The sequence below is a fragment of the Thrips palmi genome, unplaced genomic scaffold (assembly GCF_012932325.1).
Source record: "Thrips palmi isolate BJ-2018 unplaced genomic scaffold, TpBJ-2018v1 HiC_scaffold_8, whole genome shotgun sequence".
NCBI classification, from domain to species: Eukaryota; Metazoa; Arthropoda; class Insecta; order Thysanoptera; family Thripidae; genus Thrips; species Thrips palmi.
In genome coordinates, this window is record NW_023144635.1 from 11,535,787 (window position 1) to 11,562,773 (window position 26,987).

The 26,987-nt window shown below is 60.4% G+C and overlaps 2 protein-coding genes across 3 annotated transcripts in view; both read left to right on the forward strand.

Moving 5' to 3' along the window:
• Positions 1-1,237: 1,237 nt before the first annotated feature.
• Positions 1,238-8,730, forward strand: LOC117653232 (JNK-interacting protein 1). Its single transcript, XM_034398761.1, has 9 exons — positions 1,238-1,408; positions 3,087-3,254; positions 4,214-4,311; positions 4,411-4,497; positions 5,275-5,559; positions 5,873-6,088; positions 6,165-6,448; positions 6,538-6,734; positions 6,814-8,730. Exons 1-9 carry the CDS (start codon positions 1,326-1,328, stop codon positions 6,884-6,886), a joined length of 1,491 nt encoding a protein of 496 aa, XP_034254652.1. The 5' UTR covers positions 1,238-1,325; the 3' UTR covers positions 6,887-8,730.
• A 2,466-nt stretch (positions 8,731-11,196) lies between these two features.
• Positions 11,197-26,987, forward strand: part of LOC117653225 (neuronal PAS domain-containing protein 1-like) — a 30,559-nt gene continuing 14,768 nt past the window's right edge. Inside the window, exons 1-2 of one of the 2 annotated variants that reach the window (XM_034398746.1) lie at positions 11,197-11,432; positions 15,829-15,920. In XM_034398746.1, the coding sequence (XP_034254637.1) occupies positions 15,856-15,920 (65 nt within the window). In that variant the 5' untranslated portion in view covers positions 11,197-11,432; positions 15,829-15,855. Of the gene's footprint in view, positions 11,433-15,828; positions 15,921-20,174; positions 20,497-26,987 lie in introns of those variants that run through there. The other variant, XM_034398747.1, reaches the window with a different exon arrangement.

The following is a 26,987-nucleotide window of genomic DNA, read 5'->3' on the forward strand; positions in this document are numbered from 1 at the left end:
GCGGCGGAGGTGGCCGAGGCCCGAGAAGAGCTGAAGGCTCGGCCTCCCCTCGCTGGTGAACTTTTCCGACGAGTGTTGGTGAAAAGCGACTGAGATTCAAAGTCAGGATCGGCCAGAATCAGGAATCAGAAATGTGCTGGGATGCTGGCAGCTGGGCACCCGAATTGAAAGACATGTTTGCATTTCGTTTAAGTTGTCCAATTTTTATCAATCTTTGACGCTAAGTGTTTCCTAAACGAAGTAAGAACGGCGGCCACCGGGTGGAGTCGAACCCGGATCTAACAAAGCGGTGCTCACTGCTCCAGCGCGCTCGGCCAGGGAGGCGTCCAGGGGTGCACGCCGTCACTCGTTTTCCCCGCCCCTGGCCGCTTCGCTGCTTTTTCCTTGCCCCTCCGACTTGGCCGGGCCGCGGGCCGCCCCCGTCTCGTCTCGACCGCCCTGGCCGCCCTGGCTACAGGGAACTCCAATCTGTTGAGTCAATACGGGTGCGGCGTGGCGCCGAGTGGCGGCCTGCAGTGGCCGCCCCGCCCCGCCCCGCCCCGCCCCTCCCCCTTTTTGCCGCTCATTTCAGGGAGGACGGGCCGGCCGATTGTTCCCAGGACCTCAATCGCCGAAGACCAACATACAAGCCATCAAGGGATGGTCACTGAATAGAGGGCCAGGCTGTCGGGCTGCCGGGCCCTCCAGGGAGAGGCGGAGAGTAACGAGCCGAGGCGGATGACGTCACACTCTGTGGCGGGGTGGGGGTGGGGGTGCGCCACAAGTGGAGGCCGCGGCGTGCGGGCGGTAAAGTCGGACACACGTCGCAGGCCGTCATGCCCCGGGTCTCGGACACGACACTGGCGGGCAGCCCGTCGTAAAGCATGCGCTACAAGGAAGCCCCCATGCTGACGGGGCGTGCGTGAATGCGTGAATGCGAATGGGGTAGGCGTGGGCGAAGTCCCCGCGCGTCCTCCGGGGCGTCCACCAGGACCCCCCGGTAGATGTCGCCTCGCGCCGAGCGCGCCCAGAGTAGCGGCGCTCCGTGGAGTTGCGCGTCCTACCGCCAGGGGGCGCGGGCGCCGCGACGCCGCGCGACGCCGTCCACGCTGGCGGCGCCTTGTGCGGCGCCCGGAACGTCCCGACGGCCCGACGGCCTGGTGGCGCCTGGATCGATAGGTGCCCCCACTCCCCGATGGCCGTCGCCCACTCGCGGCCCCTCCCTCCAGGACCCCGCGTTGCACACGGCCAGCACGGCCTGGCGCGGCGCTGCGGTCTGTGGGGTGGCGCTGCTGCGCTGTGCCTCGCGACCCGTGCGCTAGCTGCGCGCAAAGCGCAAAACAAACATGGCGGACACGGAGTTCGAAGAGTTCCGCCAGTGTTTCGAACGGTTGCCGCAGCACATCAAAGCCACCGCGCAGACGTACACGTGAGTACCCTCGCCGACCTCCGCGCCGCGCGCCGAGTCCGTGACGACACCCCGTCCAGCCCCTGGACGAGGCTGTCACCCTGTCATGGCGCCCGAAGCCCCGCAGGCCCCGCTGGGGAGGGCCAGGGTCGCGCCCAGCACGCCCGCGGCCTCCGCGGCCTCCATCGGGGTGCTCGGCCGTCGCGCCGTCCGGGGATGTCGTTGTCAAAGTCCCTGCGCGTTGGCAGCGTCCCCGCCAAGGCCGAGCAGCGCGCCGTCCTGGGGCCCCAGGGATGCTGGACAAGGGAGGGGTGGGGGTGGCTCGGGGTTATGAATGAAAGACGCCAGCTGACGTCTCGGTACGCACGCACGCACGCACGGCACGCCGCGGTGCGGTGCAGTGTGCCGGACCGCGGCGACGCGAACCCCTTCGCGACCACGACGCCGTGCTGCCCCGGACGCAGGGCAGACGACGAACTTCAGACTGCCCCCGTTTTGCCGAGGGTTGAGGTTAGGGTGTCCTTGGGGTGGCGTGGCGCGGCGCACCGTTTCTGCGTTGCGTCATGGGGGGACGTCGTCCGACATCGTCCACGGGTCGCGCCTCCTTCGGGGACACCGCGCCGCACCGCGCGGCGCAGCGAGGTGGCCAACGGCACGCGTAATCGGCGAAACCCAATAAGCGCCGAGGATTATAGGGGGGAATTCGGCGGTCGAGCGGTTCGGAAGAGTTCACCGACTCTCTCGCACCCCTACTGACTGTCACATGGGTGCGACAGAGACAGAGACGTGACCCTTCGGCATGGGTCTGCAGAAGGGGGCCGGGCCTTCCCTGAGGAGCTGGCGCGGGCTGGCGGCATTGGCCTACATCGTCATGCGTGCCCGCAGGACGGCCCCGCCGGCCCGGCCCACCCGCAACCTTGGCGATAACCGCCCGGAAGGGCCACCTGTGTCTGTCTCTGTCGCACTCACGAGGGCGTCGCGTATTGGCCTGTGAGTGAGACAAAGCGACGAAAGGATTCTTCGGGTTCGCTCGGCCGCGTCGCTGCAAGTCGAGTGACAGTGACTGCCGCACCACGACATGCAGTCCGGCGACGCGGTGTGTGTCATGCCAACCCCCCCCCCCCCCCCCCCCCCGCGGCAATGCCTCGAAAGGGCAGGACGTCTCCAGGGACGGTGCGGCATTTACGCGATGATGGAAAAGACAGAAGCCCGCGGCTCTGAACCGTGTGCTTTCGTCGCCCTGCCTCTCTTGCACTCATGAGGCATCCCGCAGGCGGGGCAAGAAAGACAGAGCGACGAAACACAGCTCGGGATCAAACTCCAGATTGACGTCAGAAATGGCCTTGTTTTTTTTTTTTTCGAAAAGTGCGGCGCTGTGCAGACTGTCCGGGCCCGTGGGATCGGGTGTCGCGGAGGGTGCGAGTCAGGTGTGTGTGCGTGTGGGGGGAAGGGGGGGGGAGAAAGGAGGGTAGAGCTTGGAGGGCGGCAGGGCGGCAAGAAGTTCGCCTGACCGCCTGACTCACGCCCTCTGGTGACGTCACCCGGTGCGCGCGCCACCCCGCGCGTCGCCCCGCGCCCTTTCCAGAGTGCAGTACGCCATGGCGCCTCCAAAGGAAACGAAATGAAGCAATAAAGCGAAAATAAACCGAGAAGTCGTCCCGGCGCCACGTCGTAATGATTGCTTGTTTTCGTCCCGCAGGCTGGTCCACGACCTGGTGCTGGACGACGACACGGACGGCTCCAGCGGCTCGGCGCGCAGCGACTCGGACGCCTCCAGGGACGGCGATGGCGGCAGTCTCGACGCGGCGCCGCGGGCTCGGGACGCTCGGGACGACGCGGCGCTGGCCGGCGACCGCTTCGGCAGCAGGTGAGTGCAAAGTGCGTGGGCGGTACCGCGGTGCCCCGCCCAGGGCCGCCCAGGGCCGCGCACTGGTGTGTCGCGTCAGCGCAGTCTCTCTCGCACTCCGTGCGGGTGCGAGAGAGACAGAGAGAGCGGCATCGCTGTGCAGCTTGGCGCAGCTGGTGTCAGAATGTAGGAGACGCGGTCGCCACTCTCCGCCTTCGGACGAAACGTGTCACGGCGACTTGCCCGCGTTACCCGATACTCGATACTGGGCCGAGGCGCCGCAGCCAAAGCGGCGCGGCGACGCGGCGGCGCACAAGTCTACTTATACCGAAGGGCGCGTCCGATCAGAACTACGTCGCAAAGTCAGTTTGACGTCGGACCGAACTTGGACTAAAATATCATTTTGAGGTCGTTGTTTTCGGTTCCGAGTTATGGACCCCTACTCTCTTCAGGCGATTTATTTTATTGACATCGTAACGTTAACATCAACTTTTACTAACACATCAATTAATTTTTTGACCGACTATCCCAGTGCGGATCAAACTCGTTGCCGCAGGGAAGAGGGCCGGTTCACCTCACCGGGGTGCCCTCTTTCCACAGTGGGCCAGATGACCGGTGGAGGCGGCCAAAATTCTAGACGCGTTTTGAGGTCCGGAGTCGCTAAGCAGGACTCGAACCGAACGTGTGACCCCACCAAATGGATTCATCGTTCGGAGGGCAGTTCATTGGTGGGGTCGCACGTTCGCTTCGAGTCCTGCTTAGCGACTCTGGACCTCAAAACGACGCGTCTAGAATTTTGGCCGCCTCCACTGGTCTTCTGGCCCACTGTGCTTTCGCTGAAATTCTCTTTATCGGGTTCCTGTCACTTCTGTTTTACTCTTTGCGCTAAAATGAGCTTGGAAAACGGAGAACAAACATCGTCAAAACAAATTAACAGGTTGTGGACGGACAAACTGAGCACCGTTTTCTTTCCTGCGCAGGCTGGAGACTCGTCTGGAGGCCCCGCCGCGGCCTCGCTACGTGTGGGAGGGCCTCAAGGAGCAGCCCCCGCCCACCCTGGGCACCCTGGGCAGCCTGGGCAGCCTGGGCTCCCTCATGGCGGGGCTGGCCGTGACCTCCACCGCCTCGGCAGGGGCACCGGCCGGCGGGCCCACGCCGCCCACTGCGGGCCCCACAGCGGGGCAGGGCGCCGCGGCGGCGTCCGGCGGACCCCCGCGAGAGCGGAGACGCCGCCGACTCCCTGAAATACCGCAAAGTGCCAAGAGTAAGTGCGGCGGCCGCCCCCTTGGAGGGCCTTGAAGGGCACCTAGGCCGCGTGCGCGCGGATTCCGTACAGCGCTCCGTCTCTCCATGAGAGAAGGGCGCCCTTCTCTCATGGTCTCTCTCGCGCCCCCATGGGTGCGAGCGAGACCGCGCGACGAGGCTCTGTTCGGAATCAGTCTGCAGAGCCATAGGGGCGCGTAATGGTGATCGGCCCACGGGCCGGCCAGGGGGAGCGGCCAGACAGCAATCAGGCGTCGCGCGCAAGGTCGAGCAAGGTCAAGGCAAGGAGAGAGCTCCGTGTCTCCGCCGTCCGCCCCGTCCGCGCTCCAGGCCGGCCAACGATTGTGTTATCACGACTTATCTCCGCGGCCCGCACTGCGACTCCCCGTGGTGCTGGTCATGGTCTGGGGGCTGGCTGGGCTGGCTGGGCTGGCTGGTCTTGCTTGGCTGGCACGTGCGCCGAGATTAGGATGAAGATGCAGGGATGCCATCACGATGTCCCACAGTGGGCCAGAAGACCGGTGGAGGTGGCCAAAACTCTGGACGCGTTTTGAGCTCCAGAGTCTCTAAACAGGACTCGAACCGAACGTGCGACCCCACCAATGAACTGCTCTCCGAGCGATGAATCCATTGGTGGGGTCACACGCTCGGTTCGAGTCCTGTTTAGCGACTCTGGAGCATAAAACGCGTCTAGAGTTTTGGCCGCCTCCACCGGTCTTCTAGCCCCCTGTGTGTCCCCGGAACCCGACCTGACCGCCACTCCTCCCCTCCTCCACAGATGCCGCCTCCGCGTACTGGAACTCGGGGTGCGCGGGCTGCAGCACCTGCCGTTCGGCGAGCCTCGTCGGGGGCGGCGCCGGAGGCGGACCCATGTCGCTGGCGGCCGAGCTGGGGGCGGTGGGGGCGGCCGACCTGCCCGTGTTCGCGCCGGGAGGCATGACGCGGCCCCTGCTCGTGCTCAAGTGCACGGGGCTGGACGGGCCCGGGGCGGGCTCCCCGGACTCGCAGACCGACACCTTGGACTCGGGCCACTCCACCATGCACTCGCCGCAGCTGCAGCACGGTAAGGGTAACCTGATTAGCGCCTCTGCTAAATGAGGCTTGGCGAGGCACAGTGGGCCAGAAGACCGGTGGAGGCGGCCAAAACTCGAGACGCGTTTTGAGCTCCAGAGTCGCTAAATGGTACTCGAATCGAACATGTGACCCCACCCATGGATTCCTCGTTCGGAGAGCAATCCATTGGTGGGGTCACACGTTCGGTTAAAGTCCCGTTTAACGACTCTGGAGCTCAAAACGCGTCTAGAGTTTTGGCCTCCTCCACCGGTCTTCTGGCCCACTGTGCGAGGTGGCCGCTAAACCGCATCGACTTGCCGCAGACTCCCTGTCCCCCAACTCGGGCTCGGCGCCGGGGTCGCCGACGTCGTCCTCCATGGACAGCGCGACCGGGCGGCTGCCGCTGTCGCAGCTGGAGCTGCTGGAGGCCACGCACCGCGGCCTCTACAAGTTCGTGCCGCGGCACCGCGACGAGATCGACGTGGAGATCGGCGACCTCATCTACGTGCAGAAGGAGGCCGACGACCTGTGGTGTGAAGGTGGGCTCACAAGCCTTCGGGCGAGCTTCTCCTGCACTGGAAGGACTCCGAACCTTCAACTCTTTCTCTGCTTCAGGAGTGAACCTGCGGACGGGCCGGCAGGGCTGCTTCCCCTCGGCGTACGCCGTGGACCTGGAGTACACGGAGCTGGACCCCAGCGAGCCGCGCGTGCGCCGCGAGAGGTTCCTCATGCGCTACTTGGGCTCCGTGGAGACGCAGCGGCACAAGGGCACCGCGGTGCTGTCGGCCGCCGTCAAGAAGATGGTGGACCAGGACGGCAACCCCAAGGGCCCCTACACGTCGTGCGTGCTCGAGGTGTCCGACAAGGGGCTGCGCATGTCGGACAGCGGCAGGGGGAAGGTGCGGAACTGCGTAGCGTGCGTGGCAGAACACGTCAACAAAGCAACTCTGCAGCTTCGCTCTGACATCGTTGTCCTTGTGTCCCGCAGCGCGCGTCGCGGTCGCCGCCGAGGTCGTCGCCGCCGCTGGACTACTTCTACTCCTTGAAGCACGTCTCGTTCTGCGCGTACCTGCCGCGCGACCAGCGCTTCATGGGCTTCATCACCAAGCACCCGCAGATGCAGCGCTTCGCGTGCCACGTGTTCCTGGGGCAGGAGAGCACCAGGCCGGTGGCCGAGAGCGTCGGGTCAGTCCAGCGTCCTGGCTCTCAAGCAGTCCACCAACGTTCTCCCTTTCTCATCCACGGCTTGTTTCGCTTGTTGCAGGCGGGCGTTCCAGAGATTCTACCAGAAATACGTGGAGACTGCGTTCCCAGTAGAGGATATTTACATTGACTAGGGATCCAACAAAATTATGCGAGAGAAATACTCGGGGCCGGCGTCGGTCCGCACGACTGTGTTACGCTGTTTGATTGTACAGCCGAATGTCTCTTCCCTGCAGCCCACACTGTTTGGCTGTCGCTTCATAGAACTGGACCTCCAACATTGTCGCATGTACCTGTTTTCTTTCTTCAAAGTAGGGGACAATATTCAGTATGGCAATCAATCCCGTAAATTTCATGACGTTTCGTTTCCCCCCAAAATCGTATTCGATTTATTATGAAAAAAAATCCTTCAAAAATAAATTTTTAAAAAACTAGCGGTGTTGGCAGAGAACGACCAATAATTGTGTTTTCTTCGCGCAAGAATATTTTAAAACACATCCCTTTTCGAATAGTAAGACTCCCTATTAGTATTGTAATGAATTATTAGTTTATGTTCTCGACCGTTTAGGGGGCGCTTTCGATCCATTTCGAAATAAAAACTGATACTTCTCGCTCCGATAGTCGAGAGCCCCCCGTGTCGTTGTGAACCAAAAGGGTGTTGAAAAAAATGGAACAGCTGTGTTCTTACCCGGGCAATAACGGGGCACGCTGGGCGGGTCACATTTAATAATACCGTTTCTATGACTACGACTTTCTAGATCGTACGCACGATTTTCGCAAAGCATGACCATTGGCTTGCCGCGAGGCGCGCTTCTCCTCTTTCGATTCATTCATCTCGCTTGCGGACTCGCCCTTCTTTTGTCTGATCTCTATGCCAAAGTTGCCATTAACCAATCATAAGCTCAAAGTATTTTTTTGAATCGCATTTATCTGTTTCTTGCGGCTCAACGAGTATTAACTTTATGCTTTTTCCACTAAGACACCAAATGTCAGAAAATTTGTAATCGTTGAGGCTGGGAGGGATGCAGGTCTTTGTCAGTGAGTAAAGTACTCCAAGTTTAGGCACGTTTCTGCTGTTGAAAGGTGCCGAAATTTGGGGCATTTTCTGTGATTTTGCCTTATGGTGGGAGATTTCTTAGGTGTTTCTAGTCTGAGATGTGTGATACCTTTTTCTTGCACTCATTGCATATCACCCGAGAGTAAGCTGGAAGAATGCTGAGTAGACTACCCTCCTACACGCAAAGTAGTGCAATTAGAGTCTAGTTGTTTTTCTTTGAGTGCGCACTTATTAAGTGGACAATTAAAATGTTTGTGACGACGTAGTTTGATTGGCAAGCTGGGTTCTAGACCTTAATTCATAACCCAGCCATGCATCTATTCAAAAGACGCCAACATGTTCCCCAAAGTGAGTCACCAGATGCCGACAATGTGGATGTTTCTAGACTTCCCTTTGACCTTCTCTAGGTCCAATTAGTCATTCGCTTCTCGTCGCTGTGATAAGAACTCACCACGGTAGGGTGGTGATTTCGTTTCTATGTCGCGAACTTTTATTTTTAAGTCTATCACAAAAATATTAACCCCCTTAAGTTATTTCAGCATTTAATTTCAGTATTAAATAAATTAAATAAATGTGCGTGTGTCTGCTGAGCACCACAGTAAAAGAATCATTGTAATTAGTTGTAAATACTGTAAACTAGAAACAATGATGGTGCCGTTGTTGTGTAACCAGAAGTGGACAATTGTCGGGGGCGAAAAGTTTACTTCTGGAATAGTTCGGATGGCCGTGCAGACCCTCTTCGTTCTGGCTTTCGGCGCGTTCCCATCCTAGCTAGCGCTCATTAGGAGTGGAACCGGAAATCGTTGTTTGGAGCCAACGCGATGTACATAGGATTGCCCGCGAGGCGAGGCTGACAATACTCTTAAATACGTGTGAATGCGAGCGAGTGATGCGGTTTGTGAATTGGAATAAATGAGACGAAAACAAACAACTGTTCTTTTCTTTTGTCCTACCTGAACCCTACATCACACTAGGAGGACCCCCAGTTCCCGTCCGGGAGACTGACGGTGTGCTGCCGTAACCGCCACCCTCGCCCCTCCGTCGTACTACCGGCGCCCAGCGGGGAGAAAAGGCATCGTTTAAAACATTTTAATGATGCGTGCTGTGCGGTCCCCCTGGAGCCGTTCTCTCGCGAATTGGGGGGGGGGAGTGGAAGCTGTCTGCAGACACACTGGTCCAGGTGGCCCGGCGTCAGAACCACCCTCCTTATCAGCGCGCGTCTTCCCCCCGAGGGGCGGGCCGAGGCGGGGCAAGGCGGCGCGAGAACTGGACATTGGGCGAGGTCGGGGACGACTATCTGGCTGCAAACACGCTGGCCCCGCTGTGGCAGTCCCATGGCCGCCGCCTCCAGCTTCCAGGTCCATAGCGGCCCGCGCGTCGCGCCCCGCCCCGCCCCGCCCCGCCCCGCCCCGCCGCCATGCAGGCATCGCACTTTACACTGGTTGCGCAGGGCAGGGACGGCCGCCCCTGGCCGCCCCGACGGTCCGTTTCTCACAAGTTTGCTCGGTGTGTTTGCTTCCGTGACTCGGGGTGGATCCGGAACGAGTCTAGCCCGAGGGAGAACGCCAAAAATGACCGAAATCACCTAAGCGGCAAAAATGACAAAGGTCAAAGATTGCATAGTGCGACTGTTGTTGGCCACCCCCTGCCGAAACGATTTCCAACGGCTGGCCGCAATCCCGCTCCATCACCGAGGGGTGACCCACTGTAAAATTTTGTGTACAATGATTGTGTGACTGTGCAAGAATGTGCAAGATTTCTGGCGTTTTCGCCGCACATATTGCCTACTTACAAGCGTTTTTGACACCTGAGTGTGGAATGTGGTCAAATTTTGTACAATGAATGTGGGAAGCTGTTTCCCCCCTCGTCCATCACAGTGCACCAACCGAACTGGAGGCGTGACCAACCCCGCGCCCGGGCCGCGCTCCGCTCCACACCATGACAGCTGTGCGGGTTGTGTCATAGGTGTGTCGGCGCGCTGGAGGCTTGAGGTCGTCGACCCCGCGATCTCTCGCGTAGCTCCTGCACGTGTAGCCGTACGTTGGACTAGTCGCGCGGCCTTGCCCGCCGTGCCACTCACCCTCCCCTCCCCTCGCCACCCCCGCGACCCGCCCCCTCCCCCCTTCCGCTGCTCGGCAGGGGATCGCTGCGTCGCATCGCCCGATTTGCAGAATCGCTGAAACAGGAGAGCCTTTCCCTTCCATGTCGCACTCATTCGCACCGCGAGTCTGCCTCGCGCGGTGCCAGTGTGCCAGTCGCCAGTCGCGAACGGGTGCTCGGCTCGGCAGTACCGCAACGCCGATACACTTGTAGGGGTCTGCGAGACGCCTCCACCTTATCCGCCGCCGCATCCACTCCGGGAGGATCCGCCTGCCCTGCCGTGCGCTTGGTCCCCATGTTGGTCTATTTCACTCAGGTTAGGGTGGGAGATGGAAAAGTAGTTATTGAGCTTCACGGCCGTTTCGAACAGCTTTGTCACATTTGAAGCTCGATATCTTTCTCGTTCCCCATCCAAACCCAAGTGTTGCCATTTGTCCATTCGATTTGAGGACAACTTTGAAAATTCGCCACCCCTGCTTGCAACTGAAAACAAGACATCCGTTTGCATTCCAAGGCACCACTTTTACCGTGCGACAGAGCGACGGCGTGTGCAATCTCTGCTCTTATCCGCGTTTCGATTGACCGCCCAATTCGCCATATCCGGTTCCAGCATTCACCAGCCCCGCCACCACGGTGCACCACGGCCAGCGGGCCGGCCGATAACGCCCCCGTTTTCTTCCCCTGGCTGCAGACCGAGAGTCGTTTTCCGCCCTGCCTCTCTCGCACCTACACGGCGAGCTCCGTGAGTGCGAGAGTGACAGAGCGACGGAACGCCTCTCGGAGTGAGTGTGCCGCGTCTGTTTGCAGGGCTGTGGCGCGCGCCCCGCGTTGCAGCAGCAGCAGCCTCCCCACGCCTCCCCCGCGCTGCCCGCGCCGGCCTCTGCGTCGTCTCCGCCGCCTGGCGGCCCCTCACTTTGGCCGCGCCCGACGCCTCGCGCCTCGCCGGCCAAGCGCAGCTAGTGCCGCTAGCGCGGCCCAGCATCACCATCAGAGACATTCTGGACTGGGGCGACCTGGACGAGGCTTGGCCGGCAGGTCCCGGCGCGGCGCCCCTCGCCCTCATGGAGCACCAGCAGCACGTAAGTCTCGACCTCGACGTCCTCGCGGTCCTCCCATCCCCAAGCCCCCTCGTCGACCGCCGTGCCGTGTGCCGCCGCCGCGCCGGGATGCAGGTTCCGCGCCGCGTTTGAACCGCGCGCCGCAGCGCCGCCCAGGCAGTCCTCCGCGCGCTTGCCGCCGCCGCCCACAGATGGCGCCTCGGGCGGCGGACGAGACTCCGACAAAAGACGGTCGCGCGAAAAGTAGAATGAGAACAATCATGGCCGACGCTGTCCGTGTTCTCGAGTCGAGGTTTCGTTAAACGTAAATAAACAGCCCTTCTGCTATTTGGCTGTCCGCGCTATTTGGCTCGTTGCGACCCGCTCGCCGTTCGCCAAGTGTGAGTGCAATGTGCCCCGGCACTGGACCGCAGCCCAGGACACACCCGCGGAGTTTGAAGGACTAGTCGCACCTTGAGTATTCAGGTACGCAGAAGTGTGTATGGTTATGGTTCGGAAATGGGATGTTTACGTCCGCGCGGACCGGGTACACTAGGTAGCTGTGCGTTTTCGGTTCCGATTCGTTGTTCTTCAGTCAATGCTGCGCAATTTTAGAAGCTTCTTTCCCCTGGAAAAGAAGGGAGTTCTTTTAAAGGGAATGTCACAACCCTTTATGCTCTGTATACCAACCCATCAGGCATGTTGGTTGTCTTTCGCATATTTCCCATTGACACTTTGCCAGGTCGCTCTATCAGGCTATCATTCATTAAATTGTAACAGTATTTAGGTCTGGGAGTAGGTTCCATATACGCTATTGTCGCGTTAGCCCAATGTGCGCCGGTTTGGCAACTGACTTCAGCAGTGACAACATGCCAGCAGCCAGCTCTAACCTTGACAGGATACTACTGAAACTCGTTTTAATGATGGGAAGGGGGGCCCTCTTCTCATGACAACTGCAGCCACATTCTCACAGCGAATTTAGAATAGTGAATTCACTCATTATTGAAATGTTTCTTTGGGCAGTTTTATTGGTTATGTCTTGATTCTGGTGTGAGGACTGGCTGCTATGCAGTTTCACTTTCAAGCATTCATTCAGAGAATGGCCTTGCACATTCGATCTTTCATTTATTTTGCTAATGTTATAATGAAATCTCAATCTCACATTTTCTTAAAATTGGTTTCTGTTTCATGTTTGGTTAATTTGAATCTGATTTTGATAGTATTTCCATTGGCCTACAAGTCTAAACAATCCAGATGTTCCGTCAACTATTAATTTACTATCAATTTTTAGATTGCTTTGACGTGTTTTGTAACATATTTCTTGTGTCCAAATATTGTATGGACACAATTCTCTCAGTTTGTTTGATGGTCATCCTTATTTCTGCTCCCTATAAAGTTAAGTCCAATTTTTTATCTGTATTGTAAACCTTCGGGTGCTGAAAGCGAGACACTATTCAGATCTACAAAATTTTTATGCTCCCTCTCAAATTTTAAGGCGATTGTAAATGGACAGAAGTGTCAATACTATATTTGGCATGTCAAAGCAGTGAGATACATTTGGTTTTAATGCAGTATCAAACATTTTCCGACACTGATTAACAATTATAATAATTCAGAAGTTACGTACTTTGAGGTCTCTTTGTACGTTAGATTATGCTATTTAGCAAAATTTTTATTTATGTTCAAAAAATTTAAACCAGCACAAATTAATCCAAACGTTACCTGTTTTTAAAACACTTTTCCGGTTGAAAAGGGATAACTCTCTTTCTTCTTCAAATCCTCTTGCAAGACAGTGCAGTTGGAGGAGTGTGTCCTTTTCTGCTGGCCACCTTGCCGGGCGATTCTCCATTTCGCTTTCGTTTCTCTGTCTCTCTCGCACTCATGGGGCGTGGCGTGCAGGTGCGAGAGAGACAGAGCGACGAACCGCTGTGCCGCCCTTCCCTCCTCCCGGCCTGGCGTGCCGCGGCCCCACCGCACTCCGCTCCGCTAATGTGTTGTGACGCGAAAATCGGGCGAAAACTTCCGCAATGAGGTAGGCCCGAGCCGACGCCGAGTCGAACCGAGCCGCGCCGAGTCGAGCCGAGCGACCTCTCGCTGCTCTAGCGTCCCTCCCTTTCGGCGTGACTCGGGGCAGGAAGGACTGCACAGGCGCAGGGTTCCATGGGTCAAGGGTGGGGGTACGCAGCGCTGCGGCGGATAGTGGTTGCAACTGGAGACTCACTCCGAGAGGTCTCTGGATGGATGAGGTGTAGCGCGTCTGACCCTCACGCTGCAGGCGCGGGTTCCAATCCCGTACGCATTTTATTTTTTTGTTGCTTCAGGCGGTATCTGCCGCAATTAGCGTAAGATCTGTCGCAAATAGAGTAAGATCTGTCCCGAATAGAGTAAGATCCGTCGCGAGTAGCGTAAGATCTGTCGCGAATAGAGGAAGATCTGTCGTGAGTTAGAGAAAGATCTGTCGCGAGCCCGTTAGGTTCGCGAGTTAGAGAAAAATCTGTCACGAGTTAGAGAAAGATTCTGTCGCGAGTTAGAGAAAGATCTGTCGCGAGCCCGTTAGGTTAGGTTAGGATGGGTTGGACATAGCAGGCTCTCTAAGTTGGACCCTGCGCCTGTGCAGTCCTTCCTGCCCGGAGTCGCGTCGCCCTCCCTTTCCGTCGCCGTGGCGCGGCGTGGCGCGCTGACGGTCCTTCCCCCTCCCCTTCCCCTGCTTGTGCCCACGCCCCCGCCCCCCTCCCTTGGGTGCTACTCCCGCCTACTCCCGCCCCTGTTTGTACCCGTTTGCCGCGCCGCTGCAGCCACCGCGATGATATTGGCTCCGAATGTGCCAACTGTCGCCACACCGAGATGCTTTCGGCGCCACGTCGCCGCACCGCGCCGCTTTTGTCTTTCAGGGTGCGTGTGCGATAGCGATACTCGTTGCTCAGGACGCCGCGCGTTGCGTGTTGTTATTTGTGAGGAACCCAGATTAAGATAAGCGGCAGTCAGGGCACCGTAGGGCACCGCCCTGCCGGGGCGACGTGGCGCCCCAGCAAGCGCCGCGAAGGGCGAGGATGCGAATGTAAACAAGCTCTCGGTACTCATCGCGGGCAGGCAGGCAGGCAGGCAGGCAGGCGGGCAGGCAGGCAGGCAGGCAGGCAGGCGGGCAGGCAGGCGGGCAGGCAGGCAGGCGGGCAGGCAGGCAGGCGGGCAGGCAGGCGGGCAGGCAGGCAGGCGGGCAGGCAGGCAGGCGGGCAGGCAGGCAGGCGGGCAGGCAGGCAGGCGGGCAGGCAGGCAGGCGGGCAGGCAGGCAGGCGGGCAGGCAGGCAGGCGGGCAGGCAGGCAGGCGGGCAGGCAGGCAGGCGGGCAGGCAGGCAGGCGGGCAGGCAGGCAGGCGGGCAGGCAGGCAGGCGGGCAGGCAGGCAGGCGGGCAGGCAGGCAGGCGGGCAGGCAGGCAGGCGGGCAGGCAGGCGGGCAGGCAGGCAGGCGGGCAGGCAGGCAGGCGGGCAGGCAGGCAGGCGGGCAGGCAGGCAGGCGGGCAGGCAGGCGGGCAGGCAGGCAGGCGGGCAGGCAGGCAGGCGGGCAGGCAGGCAGGCGGGCAGGCAGGCAGGCGGGCGGGCAGGCAGGCAGGCGGGCAGGCAGGCAGGCGGGCAGGCAGGCAGGCGGGCAGGCAGGCAGGCGGGCAGGCAGGCAGGCGGGCAGGCAGGCAGGCGGGCAGGCAGGCAGGCGGCAGGCAGGCAGGCGGGCAGGCAGGCAGGCGGGCAGGCAGGCGGGCAGGCAGGCGGGCAGGCAGGCGGGCAGGCAGGCGGGCAGGCAGGCGGGCAGGCAGGCGGGCAGGCCGGCGGGCAGGCGGGCGGGCAGGCGGGCAGGCAGGCGGGCAGGCAGGCGGGCAGGCAGGCGGGCAGGCAGGCGGGCAGGCAGGCAAGCAGGCAGGCAGGCAGGCCGGTCGGTCGGTCGGTCTTCGCGACCGAGACTGTTTACGCGGCGACACTCTCCTGTCGCCTCTAGGCCCGGCGCGCGCGGGAGTCGGATTTAGTTTGGTTTGCCCTAAATATAGTCCGGCACACTACTTGACTAAATTTAGCGCCACATTGGGCAGGACATGGCCGCCCGGGGGCTCTTATTAGCAGCTGATGCATTTAACTTAAAAGCTTGCAAAGAAAAGCCGCAGACGCACGGTGTCAGCTAGCTTCTTACGACGGGGTTTATGTTTGCGAATACCGGACTTTCTGAGCCGTCGGGCTTCCCTTCCGCGTGCCTGCTGGCAGTTTCAAGTGGCGATCTTCGGATTGGACGTCGCTGTGTGCTCTTGGCTTGCAACATGAAAACAAAACGGGAGGCCCTGCCGAAGCAGCGAAGCACACTGAAGGGGTGATAGAGGGGGGCGGTGGGCGGGCTAGAAGATGTGCCCTCGGGGGCTGGGGCCATTTGGCCGCCACTGGTGTGTTCGATGGTTAATTTTATCAAGCAGCGTTCTACCGTTCTACACTATGCAGAGCAGGCTTTTAGCGAATCAGGTCGATGTACGCCCTGAAAATGGGTTCTTAAAATAAGTCCAGCCAGACACTGGTCAGGCCCCTTCACAATCGAAGAATGTCCGAGTGAGTCACGCTGGTCTGTGTTGAGTCACTTTTTTTTAGTTTAAAAAGAATTACCAAAGGATTTTCACATCCGAAGCGAGCGATCACTCCTTTCCTTCCTAGTCAAATTGTGTCACGTTGGTGTCTATTGTTCCACGCGGAGTCCACGCCAAGATAATGGCGATTGGGGAGTTTCCGCACCGCGCCTATCACATGAGTGTCCTCGTCTCCGTCCTGCGGGTCCTGCCTTCGCCGGCAGCGCCAGGGCAACGCCAGGGCAGTGCTTGCGGTGCCGCCAATCTCGATCTTGATTTGTTGTGTTCCAGAATCAGAGTGCGCGCCAAGCTGCCGCCATGGAGGAGCCGGAGCCCGACGACCTGGACGACGTCGTCCAGAGCCAGTGCGTGAGCGCCTCCAGGTGAGTGCCAGGTTGCGTGTGGCGTTTCGTCTTCGTCGGGGTTCGAAGGGGTTCGAGGGGGCGAGCCCCGAGCGCGAGATGGGGCGCCGAGAGCAGTGTGCCGACGTCGGCGTCGGTCTCGTCGCCGAGCAAGCGGAGCACGCCGATGATCCCTCAACTTGGAACCGAATGGCGGGCAGTGGCGGGCCACTGGAACCTGGAACCGCTGGAACCGGCTCGGGAGGGCGGGGCGGCGGCGGGGCGGCGGCGGGGCGGCGCGGAGTACAGTCCCCCGATGACGTCACGGCAGGTGCCAGTGCGTGCGTGCGTCTGTGTGCGTGTTTGCGCCTCTGACGGCCGGCAAAGTGAATAAAACAATGGGAGGGGGGAGGGCGGACGGATGTGGCACGCCGTGGGCACGCCGTGGGCACGCCGCCTTGCCAAAAACCGGCCGAACGGCAGCGAGGCAGCGAACCGCGAGCCGGGCCGCGGAGTGGCGGCGGCGCACGGCGGCGGCACACGGTGCGAATCGCTCATGAGGCGCATCAAGCTCCACCTGGCCCAGGGCCTGGCCCGCGGCCGGTGGAAGGGCGCGACCACGGCCCCGCCCCTCCCCGCCCCGCCCCGCCACAGTGGTTTAAAAGGGGTTTTCGGGGGAATAAGTCCTAGCAAGCGTCCCGTGCGACCAAATGCTACCAGAATTGAACTGAATCATCTGTAGGCAATAGGCAAAGACCAGTTCAAAGGAAAAAGTGGTCCGATAAAAATTGGATTTATACTGCTAAAAAAATGAGAAAAATAGCAAAATTAGAAGAAAAATGACAGAATTGACAAAAAGTGCAAAACTAAAAAATGCTCAAAATACTTAGTTTTAACTTCTAAGCCGCATTAAACCATTTTGTTACTAAGAAAAACAAAATATTTGAGAAGAAAAACAATTGCACTGATGTTTTTTCATTTTGAATGGTGCACACCAGAAGCGATTATCCCCAAAACTAATCAATTTGGCACGTTTTTGTGGTGTTGGTCGCCTTGCGTTTCGTGTTGCGGACGAGTGCGGAAAAGTTATCATCGGGGCATCTTAATATACATGTAAGGGAAGCGCCTCGCACCAATAACTCCGCCCCATCGGGCCCCATCGATGTCCGAAACTCCAAAAGTGTGTTTTTTAATGTGTTGAACGCATTTGTAGCAAAAACCCGCCACCGTGAGCCAAACCGCAAACGAACTGTTGCGCTGTGTGCTGCTTTCCTTTGATTAATGATGAAACGAAAAGAAAAACACGCCAACATACCAGTACCATCGCCCTCATTGGAAAAATAAGGGTAGGAAACATCTAAGAAAATTAGGTGAATTTGATCAAAATACAAAAGACTAAAATCAAACCCTTCCCAGTGGCTTCCAGCGTCATATAAAAATCTATAAACGTCATTTTATATTGTATTGGAGTATTATAGTTCGTTTCCACCCCCCAGAATGCCCCCTGCGACACTTTTGAAAAATCGATTTATTCCCCCTAAAAGAGGATTTTAAACCACTGTGCCCGCCCCGCGGGGCCGTGTCTGCTGGGCTTCCTGTGTGCGCGGGGTTCCGAATCCTTGCCGGGGTGCTGGACGGCGAGGCGGCGTCGAGGTCGCGAGTGGACGTCCGAGTCCAAGACGCACCGATGTCTTTGGGGCCGCTCCGCTGTCGCCTCGATCTTGATGAAGGCCCCGATGAAGCCCTTTGCCCCCAATCCCCCAATCGGCCCTCCTGTCGCGAACCGCGGTGCCGCGGCGTCCAGGCTGCGCGAGATACGCCGCGTCCGCGCGGCCCGGCCGGCGAGCGCGTGACTCAGGCACTACAGTGTGGCTAGGTAGCCAGTGCCACAATGTTGGCATGCAGATACACTGTATCGGCCCCGTCGATAGGACGCCGCTATCTGAAGCCCCTTCCCCGCCCGCCCCGCCGCCCGTCACGCCCCGCACGGCGTAGCACGGCGCCCTAGGTGAGCGGCGCAGTTTATTCGTGTGTAAACTGTACCGGCCCTAGCCTCATCCTCGGTCTCACTGGCCACGCGGCTTGCGCCGAGGTTCGCTTCCCGCGGGAAGCCAAGAGGAGGGGAGTGGCGGCTGCGTTTTCGACCAGTGCAGCGTCGAGGTCGGCGTCAAGGCCAAACAGCCCTGATGCAGAATGCACCTATGGCTCATGTAAAACCGGGCCGCTCTGGCGTGTCCGTGCCGTGCCACACCGCGCCCGGCCGCGCCCCGCCCCGCCCCGCCCCGCCACGCCCCGCCCCGCCCCGCCCCGCCCCGCCCCGCCGCGCCCCGCCGCGCCATGCCGTCTCGCGCCGGCCGAGATATCGATCCTGAAGCAGTCCCTTGATATAGGGCTGCAGACCACACACGCGACCTCTGCTCCCGAAACAAACAAGAGCGGCACTGACCATGCCGTTGGGGACCATGCCGCAATGGCGCCGCCTGGCGCGCGCACGCGTTTGCGGCGTGCCCGCGTTCGCGCACGACGCACTGTGCTTGCGATGCTAGTTTCAGTATTTTCCGCGGATGATGCCAAGGCACTGCCAAGGCACTGCCAAGGCACTGCCAAGGCAGCGAGATCCTGGATCTGACGTGGTGCCGGCGGGCGCCGCACGCTCGACCGGGGCTCATGGAACTGCCCGCGGCCGTTCCGGGGGCCCTGCCCGGTGTCCTCGGGGCGAGGGGCTGCGCGTGGGGGCGAGGGCGAGGCGTGCAGTGCACCAGCTTCCCTCCAATCAATATGACGCGTCCTACATGTCGTCAAGCGAACAGCGAGGCGAGGCGAAGCGAGAACCTTTTCCGCTGCTGGTGGCTGGTCCCTCTAGGCTGGGCCGCTCGGTCGCCCCGTCCCGTCCGCGAGTCCGCCCGTGGTGTGGCGCGGTGGGCGCGCCGCGGTGCTGGTGCTGCTCTAGGCCGCCGTGGTTGGGGCAGTCCCTCGCGGCCGGCGGGCGCGGCGGGCGGGGCGGGGCGCGGCTCTGGCTGCCCCTGTCGGCCTCTGGCTTGACTCGGCGCGGCCGGACGGGACGCGGACGGGCACTCACCTAATCTCTGACTCTCTGACATTCCGCGCGACGCCTGTCGCTGTGCGAAGCGTGCGAGGTGACGAGCAGAGCGCCCTTCCACAGTGGTCCATCTCGCCGTCTCTCTACGCCCCTCCTGCGAGCGACAGACAGAGACCGACGGCCACCTCGCGCTCGCGAAATCGCCCTGCGAAGTCCTCACTTTCTGGCGACTCGGCGAAGATGCCTATTTGTGGCGTCAAGTCGCCTCCGATGTATTTTCGTTCATCTTCGCCGCCGCTCGCGGAGTCCGTTCTAACGACATTCCGGTGCGTTCTTCGGGCTCTTCGGTGCAGCCGGGCCGAGCCGGGCAGCCCGGGGAGCGTTGTCAGGGCAGCGGCGAAAACTCGTCGGGCCGTGAACGCTTCCAGGAACGAAGCGCCCCGGCCGCCCCGCCCCACAGTGGGCCAGAAGCCGGTGGAGGCGGCCAAAACTCTGGACGCGTTTTGAGCTCCAGAGTCGCTAAATGATTCCTCGTTCGGAGAGCAATCTATTGGTGGGGTCACACGTTCGGTTCGAGTCCCATTTAGCGACTCTGGAGCTCAAAACGCGTCTAGAGTTTTGGCCGCCTCCATCGGTCTTCTGGCCCACTGTACGCCCTTCCCTTTGCCGTGCTTTGCTGGCCGCCATCATCCGCCCCGCGGCCCACGGCGTGCCCGCGCCCGGGGGCGCTTTGATTCCGATCAGTGGTGCTTGCTGCTGTCTCTCTCGCACTCACGGAGCGTTCGGGAGTCAGTGCGCCCAGCTCGTCGCGCTCGCTCGGCTTGGGCTTCCGTCATGGAGACGAAACTTGTTTTTGGCGGGAAGGTGCAAGTGGAGCAGCCGGCGGCGGGCTGTTGCCTGGCTGGCCGGCCCCGCCGTGCGGACGGACTGTGGACGGCCCGGAGATGAACCAAGAAAGAAGCGGGCTGGAAGCGGCCGGGATCACATTTTGCACAGAACGAGTCCTGCCAGCCCAGGCTGTGCCCAGGCTGTGCCCAGGCTGTGCCCAGGCCGCCTAGACGCGGCAGGAACAAGCGACTGTTGATAGTAGGTTCGGCGGCGGGGGGCGGGGGCCGCGGAGGGAGGGGGAGGGGGAGGGAGTCTCGCTGAAGGCCGCGGTCGGGCGGGCTGCGGCGTGGCGGGGCGTAGCGTGGCGGGGCGTAGCGTGGCGGCTGCCGGCGAGCGGCGAGCTTCAGTCAGTCGTAGCCTGTCCGCGCGAATCGGTGGAAGTTCTGCGCTGCGCGTTGGCTGCGCCGCCTTCGGGCTTCGGGCTGCCGAGCGGTGTCGACCTGGCCAGGCTCCGCCAGGCTGGCGACTCAGCCCCGCTGCTACGCTGCGGCGCGCTGTGTGCCGGTCAGGCCCATGGGCCTTCCCCCGCGAGTGCGTGTGTGTGTGCGTGTGTGAGTGCGTGGCTGGCGTTGTAGTGCAGTGCGACGCCGCCACGATGTGAAGTAAAGTGCCATTCCTGGGATTACTCGCCATGTCCTTCTACAACAACCTGCTGCCGGGGCCCGACTGCTACGGCGACATGGGGTCCAGGTGAGTCTTGGGCTGCCAAGCCGCCGTGCCGTGCCGTGGCGTGGCGTGCCGTGCGTGCTTGTTGTTGCCCGCGCTGTCTGTCCGCGAAGGTCATCCTACCGGTGCCGGCGCCGGCTGGGCCGCCTGGGTGGGGTTATCACGGCGTGTGAGACAGACGGACAGACAGACAGACAGACAGACGGTCGGCCCAGAGGTGAAGGTATTAAGAGGGGCGGTGATTAACATGCAAAGCGCTCCGAGATGATGCCCCGAGCTTGAAGGACTCTGGGACGGTGCCTTTCGGCTTTGCCTTTCGGCCGGCCGGTGCGGGGCAGGCACACTGGCAGGCACTGGGTCGTGGTGGTACGCCCAGCAGCGCTGTCTCTCTCGCGCTTATTGCTATTTGCGAGCGCGCGACGGCCAGCGGGCCAGCCGGCGGCGGCGCGGGCCGGTGTTGCCCCGTCGCTCGTTGTTTGCTCTCTGGAACTTGACAAACTCCTGCAGTGCTCCCGCCGTTTGGCCGGCCAGCAACATTGAGGGGCTGGGTTGGCTTCGGGGTGCGGCTCCGCACGGTGGGCCAGAAGACCGGTGGAGGCGGCCAAAACTCCAGACGCGTCTTCAGCTCCTGAGTCGCTAAACAGGCCTCGAACCGAACGTGTGACCCCACCAATGGATTGCTCTCCGAACGAGGAACCCATTGGTGGGGTCACACGTTCGATTCGAGTCCTATTTAACGACTCTGGAGCTCAAAACGCGTCTAGAGTTTTGGCCGCCTCCACCGGTCTTCTGGCCCACTGTGCTCCGCCTGGCTCCGTCAGGCTCGGCGGTTCGGTGGTTCGGCACAGTCGCCAAACTTTCCTTGTTATCCGGAAGGCGGTGGCTTGGCCGCGCCACTGGGGCCGCTGCCACTAGGCTGATAGGCGATGATTAAGTCGCTAATGGAGGTTGGTTTTGTTTTCCGATGTCAGTGACAGCGGCCGCCATACCGTCTGAGTGGCTGGGGCAGGCTCCGGGACCGCCCCTGACTCGGAGAGCGCCAGATTGCGAAAGAGGGAGGGAAAATAGAAAATGGGAAAGAAAATCTCGCAAATGGTAAACGTTGCCAGCGTTGTGCATCGGAGAACGAAGCGAGGAAGTGGAAATTTGGAAACTGAGAGTCGCCCCATGTTTTATGTTTCTAACGGTCATCGTGGTATGGACGCTGGAAGCCACGCGAGTTTTAATTTTGCTGCAATTTAGCGCTCTGGCTACTCGGCCGAGTGGGTTTCTCGCTCCAGGAACTAATTGGGCGGCCCTTGTGGGACCCTCGATGCGCCGCCATGCCCCGCCATGCTAATGAGCAGCCCACTTCTCCACCTGGCCGATTCGCGAAAACCGCCGTTCCGGAGTTTGAGGCGCCGCCAGGCTGCCAGTGTGGCTGCCAGCCGCGGTGCGTGAGTTCGCTCGGTCAGTGAGTCAGCGTGGCGCGGCCTGACGTCCCTTGTTGGGTAGCGACACCCTCAAAGTCATTTTTGAATAATCCAGCGGTTCTTAACCTTTTCCAACGGTGTCGCAACCTCACCGCCAAGTTAACTGCCCCCGAATAAAATGCTCTTGGCCTGGAGAAATGCTCTTGAACTGTGGAAATGCTCTTGGCCTGGAGAAATGCTCTTAGCCTGGAGAAATGCTCTTGCTGGAAAATGCTTTTTGGGGGGCCTTTTGGAAAAAACCCAGGGGCTCTTGGCCTGGAGAAATGCTTTTTGCCTGGAGAAATGCTCTTGGTTACAGATTCGACCAATCGAAGGGTTGTTCGTAGTTCTTCTACGCGTCGGTGGTCTGAAGATTTTTGTTTTGCATGCTTTTGCAAGGATAAATGTTCTGAATATTTTTAAATACCTAAAACTGCAGGTTAAAATTTGCAAAAGTTACGAATACATAATGTATGATTGTTATTAATATCTTTATCTCAATATATTACAATTCTGCAGACTAGTTAAGCGTACGAATATGAATATCCTGGCGTGGGCGTGGACAGATTATACTTCGAGGGAACACCCCCTCAGCGCAAACACTCTGGCTCTGGCCTGCCACAGGCCATCCCATGTACCGAGCTCTAAACTTGTCGGGCCCAGCGGCTGAAAACGCGCAAAGTGCGAAAGAAACTTTACTCTCTTTCCAAACTATGTGCGCACGCGCCGGGAGGGCCTTGCCAGGTGTTTTTATGAGGGGGGGGGGGAAAAGAGAGAAAAGAAAGAGAGGGGAGAAGAGAGAGAAAAGAGAGAGAGAGAGAGAGAGAGAGAGAGAGAGAGGGGAGAGGGGGGGGGGGGGGCTGTCGTGGAAGGGTTTCCCCTTTTGGGGCCCGCTTCTATTTGGGAAATTTGGGGTCACCAGATATGATAGCGCCCCGTGCGGCGGGGCGGGGCGGGGCGGGGGGGGGCGGGGCGGGGCGATGGGTGTATACTGTGCTGCCAGCGAGCGCGCTGGCCGTCAGGCCGTCCAGGCAGAGCGCGGCCGTGGCGTACTTTTCCTGTTGCCTGGACGTCCGGGACGTTTACTTTTGGACGTCTGGCTGGACGGCCGGCCGGGCCCCGGGGGGAAAAGGGGGGGTCCCCGGGGGCCCCCGGGGGGCCGGGGGGGGGGGGGGAACGGCCCAAAAGGAAGGGGGGGCCCCCCCGGGGAAACCCCAAAAAAAAGCCGAAATCCAAAGAAAAATCCCATTTTGGGGGTTTGGGCCCGGGGGGAAAACCCTTTTTTGTTTTCCCCCGGTTGGGGGGGGGGGCCGGGGCGGACCGCCAAAAAAGGCCGGGGCAAAAATTTGCCGCCGGTCCTTTTTTTTCACCGCCGGCCCCGTTTTTATTTTCTAGCAGTCTGAAAATGAAATCGGAAGTCCCTCCGCGGGGTGCCTGTCCCGCGTTTTATCGTTGTTTGTTTTTTTTGTGCCCCTTCTCAATTCTGTGTGTGCGCGCGCGCGCGTTCAGGGGGCCCGTGAGTTCGTGTTTGTTGGGGTGTGTGTGTGCGTGTGTGCGTGTTTTTTTTCGGCTAGATTCCCGCGCCTTCGAGGACGACTAGGTGATCTGCGAACGCCGTCTGCCGTGTCGTCGCAGTCCGGGCGGGGGGTTGGGTGTGCGGGGGGGGGGGGGGGGGGGGTGTGTGTGTGGGGTGTGGTGGGAACCCGCGCCCGCCTGTGTCTGCGTTTGTGTGTGTCTGTGTGTGTGTTTACAGGAATGTGAGTGCATCGCGGCTGCCGCGGACCCTGTGTCCGCTTGGCAATGGATGGCCCTGTAGCCTGTGACCTCAAAGAAAAAGGGGGGGGGGGGAGAGGGCTGTGGCGGGGCTGCATCAACTAGAAGTGTAGCACAGCCTGCCTCGTGCGTGTGTGTGCGTGTGTGCGTGTGTCCTGTTGTGCGCTGCACTTCCTTGGCGGGCTGCGCGGCTACGCCGACAAGTCGTCGACGGTCTGGGTGGGGACGCTGGGACGCCATTCGCTGCCGGCTGCCGGTCACCGAGAAAAACCCGGGGGGTTTCGGCCCCTTTCCCCTTTGGCCGTGTACGAGGGAGTATCGTATATTCCAGAAATAGGTAATATATGTGTAATATAAAGTAATACAAAGTAATATTAAATATAGGGGTATTATAGAGGCGAAATTGTGGTAATATGCAAGTAATACATGGTAATGAAACAGGAAATATACGGGTAATATAGCCACCGCGTACGAAGTAATATATGAGTTGCCGACCCCTCGGAGAGACCGGAGACCGCGGACCGCCGGCCACTCCACCGCGGGTGCGCGGTCGGTTTTCTTTGGTTTTATTTTTCCGGCGTGTCCGCATGATAAGCTGTTACAGCACTTGACATTTAAATTTGCCCCGGCCTTCGCCTTGCCGCGCCTCGCCGGCCGGTCACGGCGGTGTCACGGCGGTGTCACGGCGGTGTCACGACGGTGTCACGGCGGTGTCACGGCGGTGTCATGGCGGTGTCACGGCGTTGTCACGGCGGTGTCACGGCGGGGTCACGGCGGTGTCACGGCGGTGTCACGGCGGTGTCACGGCAGTGTCACGGCAGTGTCACGGCAGTGTCACGGCAGTGTCACGGCAGTGTCACGGCAGTGTCACGGCAGTGTCACGACGTTTCTCGTCGTTTTACTTTCGACTCGTTTCAAATCGGAGAAACCCGTCGGGGCGTCTATGAATTTGCCTCTGAAAATTGGCTGTCGGATTGGCTTGCGAGATTGGAGGTAGAAAGAGGGGGGGGGGCAGCTGCAGGGGAGAGATGTGCTGCAGCCTGTGGTCTTCATGAAAGAGTGAGAGAGGTGTCGGGGACTGGACACAGACAGGCACGTCCTCCCTCTCTCTCTCTCTCTATCCCCCTTCCGATTCGCGAAGCCTTGTGCGGGCTAGAAAAGGAGCGCTGCTGCTGCCGGGACTGTCGAGACTGCCGAGCGGCACCGGCGTCGGAGCGCTGCCTACTGTACTGCCGCTCGGTTGACATGCAGCCTTTCCTTTCCTATCTCGCCCCGCGGCCCCGCGGCCCCGCGCCCCTGCCGTTATGTCCGAGAGGCCTGGTGCCGGGCAGGGAGGGCAGTGCAGTGGCTCACTGACGCGTGGATACTCCCGTGGGGCCCCACCGAGGCCCCGGCGGCCCCGGCGCCGTCAGACCGCCACAGTTTAAACGGTCCTTCTTCGACTCGATTCGGGTCAGGCGGTTGGATTACGATGATAGTGGCTTTAATGGGGTCCAATGTGACAAAAGCAGCCTCGGCTCCACGGGAAAAAAATGGTTGCGGGTCCCATTTCAAGACTCGGTTGTTTGCGGACTTAGGTAAAGGGGGGGGGGGGGGGGGCGAAAAGCGTCTGCGTTGACAGCGAAAAGTTTAGCGCAGACAGACGTATGAAATTGACACTTCGAGCGAATTTGATTCTCATCCATTCTTAACTTTGCTGTGGGAACGAATACACTTTTGGCGGTGTATTTTTATCGTGTGGCTGCCAGGGAGGGGGTAATTCCCCAGTGTCTCCTCTGTATCTGCATAGAAAGGCATTGGGGCCGGGCTGCCGGGCTGCAGACGGTCGGTCGCTCGTCGGAGTTTGAATTGAATTTGGCGGCGGCCCCAGTCAGCCAGCCAGCCAGCCAGCCAGCCCACTCGGGGGCCCGCCGCGCCCGAGCCCCTGGCGGCGACGCCGCGGCCGCGGAACAGCGTAACCTAACCTCTAATTTCCGTGTTGACACTTTTGTCGGGTCGCCTCGGCTCGGCACCCGGTGGGCTAGCGCCGGTTCGAGCCACGCTCAGATAAAAATAAAATCAACTATGTTGCGCAGCGCGCAGCGCGCCCGCCTCTATGCCACGCCTCCTTTATGTCCATTTCCACTCTGAATCGCTGCTGGCTGCTTGGTTTGTGTCGGAGGCGGGGCGCGGCGCGGCGGGACGTCCGGGCCTCCGCCGCGTGCTGGCGTCGTGTTTTGACCGCAGCTTTGGGCCAATCTTGGCAGTGGTGCCGCAGACGACTTGTAGTGCAGTGGCTTGCAGTGGCTTGCAGTGCGGTGCCGCTCCGACGTTAATTTGCCGTTTGTGCAAAACCGGCTGGTGTGGCGTCGTTTGGCGGCGCACTCGGCGCACTGCACTGTACACTGTACCACGGAGCGCTTCCGTCGCCGTCTCTCTCGCACGGCCGCCGCAACGCCCAGGAAGATATGGGGCGTCCGCCTCGGTTGCCGCGCCGCGAATATTGGTTGCCTCAAGTGGCTTTCTTACGCCGTGCGCCCGTCAGTGTGTGCGCGCGTCTGTGCGTCTTCGCCCGACCGGTTCCGGTTCGGATTCCGGTTCGGGTTCCGGTTCCCCCGGGTCGCCTCCCGTTTATTCCTATTCCGGGCCGCGAGTGAATGCCGAGCTGGCAAATGAAATAAAATCAGCCGGGGCTAGAAATAAAATGCGGGAGCTTTTGCTGGCGCGCTGCTGCGTCGGCATGGAGGACTCCGGTGTAGTAGTAGTGGGCGGCTCGCTGTGGTGTGACACCTTGACAGTGTGGCGGCGTCGGTGTCAAATTTTGGCGCCACGTCGGCCGCGCCTGCCACTTGGGTGATACTCTGGGTCTTTACTCGCTTTTTGTCGGGCAAGAGAGCGATAAAAGGTGTGGGCCCCGCCCCGCCCCGCCCTTCGCGCCCTGCGTGGCCTTGGAGCGCCGAAGGTCCGCTTCGGTTACGATCGGGGCGTGTTGGCAGCGATTGGCCGTTTTATGGGAGGGGGGGGGCTGTGGGGGCTGTTGGAGCCCCCCCGGCCATAAGGGGGGGGGCGGCGCTTGCCCCTGGCCTTTTTCGGGGGCGCGCTTTTTTTCCCCTCTCCCCTTTTCCCCTTTCCCCCTCCCTCTGTCGCCTGCGCGTCTGTCTGTCTGTCCGTCTGCCCCCCGTCCGCCGCCAATGCGTCCGCGCGACCTGGCCCCCCGGGCGGGGGGCCCTGGCGGGGCCCTGGCGGGGCCGCGCTGCCCCTCTCCGATTCCGCGACCGTGCCGCGTCACCTCGCTACGCCTCGCCAGCCGAG

What these genes read in the sequence shown, in the direction of transcription:
- LOC117653232 (XM_034398761.1), top strand. Translation starts at nt 1,326, where the DNA reads ATGGCGGACACGGAGTTCGAAGAGTTCCGCCAGTGTTTCGAACGGTTG. An exon ending in GGCGACCGCTTCGGCAGCAG is followed by an intron (nt 3,255 to 4,213) that starts GTGAGTGCAAAG and finishes TTTCCTGCGCAG; the next exon opens with GCTGGAGACTCGTCTGGAGG. An exon ending in CGACGACCTGTGGTGTGAAG is followed by an intron (nt 6,089 to 6,164) that starts GTGGGCTCACAA and finishes TCTCTGCTTCAG; the next exon opens with GAGTGAACCTGCGGACGGGC.